Here is a 12346-nt window from a genome sequence, read left to right as displayed (position 1 = left end):
GAAAAAAATTCTAAGAGGCAAATATAATCCCTTAATAAATAAAAAATGTATTATGTGACCGCTGAATAATAACAATACGCAGAGTCACAGAGTCGGGTTGGACATCTTTTATTTTCATATTGCCAAAGCTGTACAGGTTCTATAAATATTTTTAAATGCTGAAATATTTACATCCATGTCTCTATTTTTTCCTTTCCCTCTTGTTCTAAACAATACAGACTAAAATGAAAGCCCAAATAATGTGCAACTGTATCTCTCTCACACTTTCAAACAACAGACCTGATCCACTGTCCAACTCAAAACATCCGTTTTGGGAGACTTGGACACTGGGAAATCAGTTTTGTGCTATTTACATCTCTAAACCAATATTGAGTGGGCTCAAGTCCATTTACAGTCTGCATTCAACAACTGAATTTAATGGAGATGCAAAACAACACTTCATACATTTAAATTATTAAAAATGTGAGCAGAACATAAAAGAACATTAAAATATGTAAATGTGACAGCTGTACTGCCAAATCTAGTAGTCAAAAAGAGATGAAACAAGAAAATCTGCACCTATATGAACAGACACAATCTCTTGCCATCTGTGTTTCTAACACAAACACACACAATCCCACAGACACAGACACACACAAACAGGAAGAGGACACTTCAAACAGGACATTCTGGACACGAGACTTTTCCATCACTATTTAAACAATCTCCAAATGCAGCTGTCTTATAGATTAATAATGCCTTTTTTCATTGCTGTGTCAAAATAATGACAACAAATGAACAGAAAACATGATGCCTGATCTGCTCTCTGGTCTCCTCATTATGAACACAGGAGGACAGTGGATGAACTCTGAGGACATGACTGGACTTGTTCTTGGTACCCACTAGTGATAGTATTGCACATCTAGAAAACACTACAGTTTTTCCTAAACATTTTAGTTGCTTTTTCAGCATTGCTTCAGAGATGTACAGATTCCTTTTTTAAATATTCTTTTTTTTTTTTTTTTTTTTCCAGGTGACATGCAAATTTAACACAGCAGTTCACAGACAGGGAACTTTACAGCAGAACTAGTACAGTAGTTTGAGCATTTTGAGCTAAAGAGATACACAGACCTTAGACCACTTATAGCAGGTGGAGGAGGGCGTATGGAACATTTATGAATGGGACAGCTGCTCCGTCGTTGGACGGTTAAGGCAAACCCCTCATACGTGGCAGCACTAGATTGCAAAGACTTGAACATTTCACCCACCACAGACAAAACAGACTGGAATTTACAGTACAACTTAGCACATAAATATTAAATACACAGCCTGTTGACTGATATCAGAGGGGGTTGAAGAGGGGAAAGACGTTTGCCTGATGTCTGCATGCCAGTGCCAGTGCCAACTCACAAGAGCTGCGCATGGGACCTGCATGCACCCAAATGCCTCTTATTGAAATAAATAAAAGTGTACAAATGTGAGGACGTCAACCAATAGTAGTCAAAAGTCTGTTCTTCTTCTGGTTTGTCCACATTATGAGAATGAAATGCCAGCATTTTAGTGTCCAAGGACTGGAATACTATATCAGATACATTATATGAACAGGTTGTTTCTTTTAGGACGAATGTGTTGAATATGTGAATGCATCTACATTTGAATTGGTACAGGAGCAGAGGTCTTTAAAAGGAGCTTGGCAGGAGTGTCAGCTTGTATTGAACAGGAGTAGTATTGCAGGGAGTTCAGGAGCTGAAGGGTTGAAGTAAACATAGGAGACAAGTGTGCTAGCTCGGTAGTGGACGAGGGGACAGCATCTTGGGCTTGCCCTCTGACTCTTTCCCCTTGACCGCCGCCATGTAGGAGAAGAGGCAGAGCACCGAGTAACAGATCTGGTGTGCCTGTCCGAGACAGAAGTGTTCACAGCTGTTATGCCAAAAAAAACATCAACAAAAAAACCCACACATTGCTCTATACCATATTGTAGGGCTGGGTAAAAAGATTGATTTCCTGGTTAACTGCAATCGTTATTTGAACAATCTTGATATTCACTCTTAAAATCCCAAGCATGTTTTTTCTTCTTCTATATCTGTATTTTCTGTACTACTTTTCATTGGTGTCACCCCGTAAAACATGAATACTGAAGTCTTACCATAGGAGTCTTGTACTTATGGATCACCACTTCTTTAGTTTCAGGAACTGCAAATCCCAGTGCAAGACACAAAATAAAAAGTTCAACAGCATTGGAATAACAAATATAAGATATTCAAGGGCAGGGGGCAGAAACAGAGAGAAAGAAAGAGTGATAGAGACAGAAAGAGAGAGAGAGAGAGAGAGATAGAGAAGAGAGGAGGCATACATACGGCCAATGACAAATAAATATTAATAATCTATATCTGACCCCTGCACATTTCAGACAGAGCTACAGAGCACTGAATCTTGCAGCAGAGGAGCAGCACTCACATAAAGATCATATGACTGAACAGGATTTATCATCAGTAGACATTTCCCACAAGACTGAGAAACTCTTATGCAATGGGAAACTGAATCAAGGCAGGCTCAAGGAGGAGAAAGAAAGCCAGAGGAAAAAAGATACAAAGTGGTGGGGGATAGATGGAGAAATCAGAAAGAGAGAAAGCAAGAAAGGGAATATCATTGAAAGTTAAAGTTGGAAGGAAATCCGGGGTCTGCTGGGGTTTTTTCCATCACTTATGGAATGACTTTTACTACAGGCATGAGTGTATAAACTCGAGTCTAGGAGAAGCGACATCTGACATCAAGGCAGTGCAGTGCAGATGAGCAGTTGACAGCCATTAGTGGTGAAAAAGGATGTACGAGAGATGATGACAGATGTAGAGTTAAATGAGGAGGACAGGTTAAGAAAGAGAAGAAGAAAAGATAAAGGTGACAGCACTTTACCTGCTGGAGAATGAAGGTTTTCATAGCAGCAAAGATGAGGGGCGGATTACAAAAAGGAAGCACAAAGACACAGCACTAACCCAGTCTAGAGCCGACTCTATGACTACAGAAGAGACTTCATTCAGTACACTGCACCTCCTTCATTGTACATATCTCCAAAAGCAATCTCTACATGGTTTAGTTATTATCTAACTCTATAAAGACTTCTATTCTGGAAACTGACAGTTTTAGTTGAAGCATCACTTAAAGCAGTATTCTTGATGAAAACCTATGATTCCTCCTCCAAAAGAAGTATCAAAGGAAACAACTACAATCTAAAATGGAGCTGATCAGTTAATTCGTCACAAAAGCACTTGAACTGTGCATTTCCTCAAAGCTGCTGAAGGCGTGCAAGACCTTATCCACCGGAAGAATCCTTTTCCTTTTCCTCCATGCCAGAGGTATAATGGTATCTTGTTTTAGCTAATAAACAGAGCATTTCTTAACCAGTTAACACTACATAAAGCTGTTAGCTTGCTAACTGAAGAAGATGCACTGAAAACACAAAAAGGGATACGTTTGATTTAAATGTTTTCTACAATACAGTATGATATGTGAATAATAAAAAACAATATTTTAACAGAGTGATAAGTATTTTCACATTATAACCAATACATATTTGATTAAATATATAACTAGAATTTAACGCTAAAAAAAAAATCTAATCAGTCGTTTCAGTTGATAGTGAATGTATGGATCACAAAATTATCACGTAGAGTATGAAAAATGCACATTTGTTTAAAGAGCACATTTAATATTTATATTACATTATTTGTGTTTTTACATATTAATGTTAAGCGAGCATTTCTAGATGGCAAAGTACAAATGGAGGAAATGAGCATACATACTTGAATATATAATCTCTAGTGTTAATACTCTAACTCTAACATTAATAATTAATACACCGCTGTCTCAGCCAATACAATGGCTTTGGGTCCAAGGGGAACAGGATTCTGCAGGCAGATAGGATCTGGTTCATTTTGGGCGTTACGTTTCATGTAACGTCATTCATAGACTGTGCATTACAGGAGCAACAGCTAAAAACAACGGTCCTACTGTCTTATATATAACCTTTGCTCCTAAATCTCTTACAGTTGCTCAGATCGCCACATCTAACAGTACTGAACACGATAACTTCTCTGCTCTTTATGTGACTGGGTTACTGCTGTGTCGCGTACAGGCCTAGAATCAAAATGGGGGTAATTACCAAACTCCTCCAGGACAAAGACTCCTTTCACTGTATTGCACTTTTTAATGTGACTCAGCTCTATGAAAACCTAAAAACAAACAAAAACAAACAAAAAAACAACAGGACACACTGTTACCAACTCAATCACGCACTTGTGGGAAAACAAAAAAAGTATTTTTTTGAAGAGATGACAATCTGGACAGTAACTGTAAACTAGGGAGAAACGAAGAAAGAACAAGATAAGCAAGCTGTTGAAAAGCTATCAGAACTAAAATATGACTGCAAAGAAAGAGAAGTTTCCATGTTGACAGGATTACATGGGCCAGTGACGCAAATGGAGAGCCGTGAAAGTTTCAACACCTGAGCAGGATTAAGGGTCTTCATATTCTTCAGAGTAAAAATAACTCCAGATCAATTTTTTTTTGTGGGTCATTTTTAAACTGTATTAAATTAATCAACACCATAGCTCTTAGGAGAGTCTCGCTTTCAAAAGAATCACTGTGTATTCACAATACTTGTCCAGCCAAGAGGAGAACTGCCTTCGTTCTACACATTCATTTATGACGTGTTCTTGAGGCACTTGGAGACTTGTATAACAGATGTATTTTTGAAGCACTTAAGACTAAAGAGCTAATATAAACCCTGCAGCTGTGACCATTTGCACCAAAAGTGGGAACAAAATCATGGCACTGATCCCCCTACGTGCTGAAAGGGCCCATGCAAAGACATCCATGGAAAATTCCATCATCAGAAAAAAAGACAGACAAACAGACCAAAAAGAAACCAAAAAATGAGAGAAAATAATACAAAAGACATCAAAAAATAAAGCACACAAAAAGTGGCGTCTGCCAGAAAAGCTACAGTACAATGAAAAGAAATAAAAATTAAATGAAAATGGTACACTAAAAAGCAAAAGACTGCAGAGGTTGTGTACCTTCGGCTCCTTGCAGGGGGAGAGAGCATGGGAGAGAAACGGTTTGGATTATTATTGGACAAAAAGAGCACAAAACACCTCTGGTGCTACGAGCCCACCCTTACGGTATTAAACTACAACCGCTGATTCCATCCAGAAGGAACAAAGTCTTTGTACATTAGCTGTTAATATCTTCCATTAGGTTTACGTTAGTTTTGAATCCCTGATGTGTTCCCACCCCATTACCCTCCATGCCTCCTCCACCAGCAATGAGGACCAGCTCCCTCACACATGCCTACAGCCAAAACAGAACAGTGCCAAAACCATTACAACACGCACAACTACACTACATAAATGATTTTTAAATTCAAAATTTTACAGTTTCAAAAGCGCTTAACTCTTCTGCTGACATTTTACTTGTTAGCACTCTTTAAAAGCTCACGTAATTGACTAGTGACCACAGCGAGGCACCCATGTGGCCATGTCCTCACATTATAGCGATATTTTGTTATTATTTAGTCAAGCTCATCTAGTTCCAAGCCGGCAGCTTTTTCTTCTGCGGAACAGTTTTGGTGACCATTTGACTCCCATTTTTTGGGACAAAAAAACAACAACAGACATTTCTCAAAATATCTTCTTTTACGTTCCACAGAAGAAAGCAAGTCACACAGGACTGGAACGACACGAGGATGAGTAAACGGGTGAACTATCCCTTTAAGTTCTTACAGCAGTGGAAGACTATAACCCAAGATAACCCAGGAAAATAATGACTATTAAGGTTTGCATTGTTTCCTAATCGGTCCAGTCTTTTCCAGAGTTTCAGTGTTCCGTAACGACTGCTTCTCCTGCTTAAGGGAGTTTTTTCAAATCAAAAAGAAACCAGGATTTTGTTTTCTATACATACGTTCAGCTTTATGAACAGCAAAGTAACAAGAGACAAATAACCAGGTTAAATAATCCCAGAACAGCAATATTAGGTGGAGCAGAAGACGGACATATGGTCTTAATCATTTCAAGTAGAATATATCAAATATGTATTATTAAAAACTATTACCTGATTGTCTCCCATTAGAGCCAGTTTAAAGCATATGTTTATATAGTTGGTTAATAAAATTTATTAGAATTAAAACACACTAAAGTGGTTTTAAAATGGGTTTTAAATAGAAAATATATTATTTCAATCTCCCCAACAAAGTATTTTGTACATTTTGAATATGTTTTGCACAAAGTTCTACATCTTACCTCTGGCACACCACAACAAACTGACATCACACCAACACTCACAAACCGTAAGGACCAGAGCTGGGCGCCGTGACCATTAACACGTCATACTAACACACACAGCGGGTGGAATGTTCTGACATTTGAAAAAGTAAATCTCTGCTTGTGATTATGCAACCCAAAAACAAACATCCAGCAAATAAAGCCAAACAACAACACCGACAACGAAAAAAAACAAAAAAAAACAGCTATTCCTCTGAGATTCTTCAGGAACAACACTTACAGACTTTTTCCATATTTTAATTTATTTTAGAGTCTAATATCAAAACAAATGCTTCATACTTTGATTATTTAACTTTTTAGCGCATTTTCTTATTACTTTGTCAGTTGTTCCAAAAAAATTCTCAAAGGAAGACAGGCACGAATAGAAAGAGTGAGAGGAAGGAAAAGAGACTTGGAGAGATGATGAGATGAATACAGAAGAGAAGTGGCAGAAAAGAGAAACAGAATTGGATGGAATGAGAATGAGAGGGAGGGTGGTGTTGAATCTGGCAAGCACTTTGTCATGGTTATGATAAAGGCAACACCTCCTACCTGGCTATGCATAAATTTGAGGTTGATGCCTTCCAGCGTGACCTGAAGGAGACCACCTTCCCCTGTTTTCATGTCCTGTACTGGAAACTCGCCTCCCAGCTCTGGACCTACACACATGAAAAAAAAAGCAAATAGCAGTGAGAATTAAAAAAAAATTCTTAGTTTATTCCAACAAGAAGCGGGATATTATATATCCAATAATACAAGATGTAAATTGGGCCACTTTCATCGAGATGACTGCCAAAAGCAGTCCATTTTAACTTCATTTACCCTACAAACCCATGCACTACAGTTCAACAGTTTGGGGTCAGAAAGAATTGATACTTTTTATTCAGAAAGGACACAATAAATTGTTTACAAGCAATTGTAAAGATTTCTATTTTGAACAGCATCTTGAAAAATCCTAAAAAAAAGTCTCATGGTTTCCACAAAAATATTAAGCAGCACAACTGTTTTCAGCCGTGATAATAATAATAATAATAAATATTTCTTGAGTACTAAATCAGCATATTAGAATGATTTCTGAAGGATCATGTGACACTGAAGACTGGAGTAATGGCTGCTGAAAATTCAGCTTTGCCATCAAGGAATAAAATTACATTTTAAAATGGATTCAAATAGAAAACAGTTTACTGTAATGTTTGATCATATAAACGCGCCTAAGAGGCTTTTTTTTGTTTTTTTTCAAAATTATAAAAAAAAAAAAAAAAAAAAAAAAAACTTACAGACCCAAAACTCTTGAATGCTTGTGTACAAAGATGCACAATATACCTGGTTTGATGCTTTGTTGTCGTGCGGCAGCACGCTCCATACTGTCTTTAACACAGTAGTACAGTTCCCGACACTTAACACGCAAGCACACAGGAAAAGAGAAAAAGAAGAACAGTGACTGATTCCAATTTCCACTGATTGTACTGAAATGATGTAAAATTTGTGAATTGAGAATGAGACTGTCACATTTTGAAGTATGTGGTGTGCCTTTACATTGATGTGTGTCCTACCTTCTTGGTGTAGAACTTGTTAAGCTGTGTTTCTTGACCGTTCCTCCTCCACAGACACAACACTTTGGTCTTGGGACAGTAGGTCATATTTATGAGCTTCTCATACCACCAGCGCTCATAGACTGTGCCGATGTTACTGCGCAAGACGATGCAGTCGTCACACACCTAAATACACACGAGGATGAGGAAAGAAGGAATGAATGTTCATTTACAATATGGATTTCATGCAAACTTGTTAAATGGAATAAAAAGGAGGCACACGGACACACAAAACTCATACCTCCATGAAAAAGATATCACCAGTTGTATCAGTCCCAGCATGCACGACAAATGTCTGCTTCTTAATGTGCCGGCTGCCACTTGGCCTGATGGGAAGCTCCCGGCCACTCTGCAACAAAACAAACGATCAGTCATTCACTCATCAACTGATTTGGCTACTGGTTTCCATGCATTAGCTGTAACTCTTCATTTCACAGGCTCTAACCAAATGTGCGATGCGGTCCAGGACTTCATTGACCTCTTGACTGTGTGTGAGGCCAATGTGAGATTTCCCCATAAGACGCCGTACCTTCTTCCTGATGTCATTTTTATTGACCTAGAGAACAGTAAGATTTAATATTAATGTTAGTTAATATATTTGTGGAAGCCGAACAGTAGTACTTTTTTTCCCAGTAGTCTTTAATGAACAGAAAGTTCAAAAGAACATACTTTTATAACATTATAAATGTTTTTACTGTCACTTTTGATCTAATTAATGCAATTTGGTAACACTGAATGGCTGAATATATGTCACAACTGAACTGTTCACTTTAAAAATCTCCATATTCACTTAAATATAAATGTGTATACCTTCATCATAAGCATGTAGGCGATCATGTTATGCAGGAGAGTGGCCAGTAGTCTGTCCTCATCGTCCTCCAGTCTCTTGCGGTCATGCTCTCCCAGAGACAGATACCTGAGAGACCACAGCACAGTCTTATTTGGACAACATAATATAAACACAACAGCAGAGTTTACATCTGAATTCTAGCATGACTAAATAGCTTCTAGCTTAAACCGTTCCAATATGTTTCCATTCTCCTGGAGCAGAACATGTGAAAGGCATTTCAGCACGGTCAGATGGGTGTAATTTGTATAAAAGCATGTGAACAACCAATATGAAATCAGAGGATTATGAAAGTTAGATTCATACTGGACTAGTTATGCAGATGTTTTTCCATTTCATTCTGTTGCTTCCGATTCGGTGTGAACACTAATGTAGGCACTTAAAGAACATACTAACCTGTCAATCATTTCTTGTGGTCCCTGATCCATCCCCATTCCTTCCCTTTCCAACATAACGGCATCCAGGAAGGCATCCTCCCAGAACTGCACCTGATCCCACAGAGTGGAACGCTCCTTACCTACACATACACACACATTTTCACTCTTAACTTGAGTAAAACAGTATTTCAACTCAACATGCCAGCATAAAACATTTATTACTATGAATGTAAGATGTCCAAGACATAGAATAAATGAGTATTAAAATAAAACATCCTCCATACATTAACAGAAAGAGACGTCAAGCACCCAAAGCAACTGCGCAGCATGCTGTAATACGTAGAACTTGCTATCAAACCTTATGAAATTAATTTTAACACAGAGATAACACACGCCTCCATACATCTGCTTATTGTTTCAGCATTCCCATTCTCTCAAGCAGCTTTTATCACCCCTCGATTTCACACAAACACATTCAATTACAAAATAAAGTTGGCTTATCTGATCTGTCTGGCTTGTGTATTTTAATTCTCTCTTCATGCAAACAGTACCATGCACACACCAATACATTCAAATATATTTCATTTCTTAGAAAAAATAATAAAAAACACCCTACATGCTCCATACAAGACTTAAACACAGTCATAGTATGGATGTGAGGGAAGGCATGTAGTGTCTAATACTACAACTTCACAATCCCAAAATACACACATCCCAAAGGTCAAAGGCAGAGTTCAGCCATACTCAGAGAAAAGGTTTCCATGGCAGCATCCTCCAGTTGGTCCCAAACTGAGCTTTTATCTCGCCCTTTGTGGCATTAAACGGAAGGAGAAAAAGAAAAAGGAGAGAGAGGGAAAAGGAGGTGGCCGCAGAGCAAAAGGCAAAGAAAGTGTTAGTGTTAGAAGCAAAGCTGTGTGCTGTCAGAGATATGCAAACCAATAATTCATCACACGCTGGTTAATACGAGGACATATTTGGAGCTAAACAGAAAAACAGCAAATTAACAGAACACTTTACAAAGCTCTAATGGTCAGAATATAAACAGGGTTTACAGAATAAACTGTTGTTTTGAATAAAAATTGTTTTGAGCAGCAGACATGTTATTACAATTTGAAAACACTGAGGTTATGGAAAACCAACAGAGACAACTTTTGTAAATACCTCATCATTTTAATGAACAGTCATTAAAAAAATATGCCAGAGTTTATTACTAAAGCAGTGAGAACGGACATGAAGGAAGAGAAGAAAAAAGGAAACAAAATTAACGGAAGGAAAGGATTGTTGAATGGATTAAGGAAGAGGATCAACTCTTACCCAGCAGCCCCTCACACAGATAGATCCTCATGCTAACGTCCTCGAGGGGCGGAGCTGGTGTCCCCCTATTAACACCAACAGGTTCCTTCACTCCTGGCTTCAGCTTATGAGTCTTGCCCTATATGTGTGACATTGACAATTGTCCATATTCATTATTTTATTATCTTTAATTTGAATGGATGCGGTGAATCGGATGAGTAAAACAGTGAGGAATACCCACAAACACAGAGCTGGTCGCAGGGTTGGTCTCAATCTCGCTGTCAGACAGTGTGCCACGGGACAGGTTGAGATGTTGAGCGTGTCTTCCTGTCAGGCCATCTCCAGCAGTGCTGCTCAGGTCACTGTCTGCACCCAGCGTCTCACCTGAGCTGTTACTCACCTACAGATCCAAGGTCAGAGATCAGCAACAGCACAACAAACAAGAGGGGTTATGCAGCTACTTAATGGGATAGTTAATATTGTCTGTAAAAACTGAGAAACAAAAGTGTCTGGGGGAACTACATATGATCTGGATGGTATTTTAGGGAAAGGATGGCAGTGTCTCTGTAATGGCCATGCCCTACCACTGTGCTAGCCTCTGAGTCCTGGCTGGTGCTTCTCGTCAGAGCAGGAGGCTCGGAGCTCGCCAGGGACTCTGTATCACTCTTCTGCAGAAGGGACAAGCAAGAAGAACAAAGATGAAAAAAAAAAAGAACAATATGAACAACAATATGTACAGGTATTTTTACATACATTAAATTTCTAAATAAAACAGTCAAAGTTTTAAGATTTATATCGTGATATTAGGTTAAAACTAGTGCTGTCAAACGAATAATCGCATCCAAAATAAAAGTTTTTGTTTACATAATATATGTGAGTGTACTGTGTATATTTGTATATGAGACCCTGGACCACAAAAGCAGTCTTAAGTCGCTGGGGTATATTTGTAGCAATAGCCAAAAATACATTGTATGGGTCAAAAGTATTGATTTTTCTTTTATGACAAAAATCATTAGGACATTAAGTGAAGATCATGTTCCATGAAGATATTTTGTAAATTTCCTACTGTAAATTAAATTTTTCATTAGTAATATCAAAGTCTCTTTAAGACAAATCATGTCACTCGGCGGCCATCTTTGAAACACCTCTCGGGCATCCAAGTGCAGCTCCTATCTCTTTGAATGGGGAAACATCAAATTCTCCAAAAGTGTTCACTAAGCTTACGATTAAATTTCATATTTGAAATCACCAAAGAAATCTGACGACAACTGCATCATAAATGTTGTTTCTTTTGCTCAAATAGCGTTATAAAAAGCTTATTTTTCAGGCTAGATCAGCCAGTGCGCATGCGCAGTACTAAGCGCACGTCTCAAAACGCTGTATAGACCGTTTCTATAGCAACCGGAACTTCTAACAGCAGCTACAGTGACTTTACCGATTAGTGATTGGCTCTTTCATTCAGAAGGCGGGGCTTCCTGCAATTGAGCAGCCATATTGAGCATTGCATTTTTCCCCATTCAAAACTATACGAGTGACATGTCTTGGGTATTCTATAGTCTTTGATAATATGCATTGCTAAGAACTTCATTTGGACAACTTTAAAGGTGATTTTCTCAATATTTCGATTTTTTTGCACCCTCAGATTCCAGATTTTCAAATAGTTGTATCTCGGCCAAATATTGTCCAATCCTAACAAACCATACATCAATGGAAAGCTTATTTATTTATAAATCGACCCTTATGACTGGTTTTGTGGTCCATGGTCACATATTAAGTATAAATACACACATATGCATGCATATATTTAAGAAAAATATGTTACGGTTATATATTAAATAAATTTATACATGATATAATTTATATGAATATAAATATATACATGTAAATAAATGTAAATATTTTCAAAATATGTGCTGTATGTGTGTGTCTTTATATATACAT

The 12346-nt window shown here is 37.9% G+C and overlaps 1 protein-coding gene across 30 annotated transcripts in view; it reads right to left on the bottom strand.

Moving 5' to 3' along the window:
- Positions 1-92: 92 nt before the first annotated feature.
- Positions 93-12346, bottom strand: part of madd (MAP-kinase activating death domain) — a 66527-nt gene continuing 54273 nt past the window's right edge. For 12 of the 30 annotated variants that reach the window (XM_058782733.1, XM_058782754.1, XM_058782727.1 and 9 more), the window contains 14 exons: positions 10990-11073; positions 10647-10805; positions 10427-10544; positions 9857-9919; positions 9132-9252; positions 8699-8804; positions 8334-8444; positions 8130-8237; positions 7850-8014; positions 7620-7692; positions 6849-6955; positions 4139-4208; positions 2126-2172; positions 93-1874 (listed from right to left, as the gene is read on the bottom strand). In XM_058782733.1, coding sequence (XP_058638716.1) covers positions 1761-1874; positions 2126-2172; positions 4139-4208; positions 6849-6955; positions 7620-7692; positions 7850-8014; positions 8130-8237; positions 8334-8444; positions 8699-8804; positions 9132-9252; positions 9857-9919; positions 10427-10544; positions 10647-10805; positions 10990-11073 — 1446 coding nt within the window. In that variant the 3' untranslated portion in view covers positions 93-1760. The remainder of the gene's footprint in view (positions 1875-2125; positions 2173-4138; positions 4209-6848; positions 6956-7619; positions 7693-7849; positions 8015-8129; positions 8238-8333; positions 8445-8698; positions 8805-9131; positions 9253-9856; positions 9920-10426; positions 10545-10646; positions 10806-10989; positions 11074-12346) is intronic. The other 18 variants (XM_058782742.1, XM_058782758.1, XM_058782747.1 and 15 more) reach the window with 6 other exon arrangements.

Source organism: Onychostoma macrolepis, chromosome 07, assembly GCF_012432095.1.
Source record: "Onychostoma macrolepis isolate SWU-2019 chromosome 07, ASM1243209v1, whole genome shotgun sequence".
In the NCBI taxonomy this organism is placed as follows: Eukaryota; Metazoa; Chordata; class Actinopteri; order Cypriniformes; family Cyprinidae; genus Onychostoma; species Onychostoma macrolepis.
This window is presented reverse-complemented; position numbering and strand designations above follow the sequence as displayed.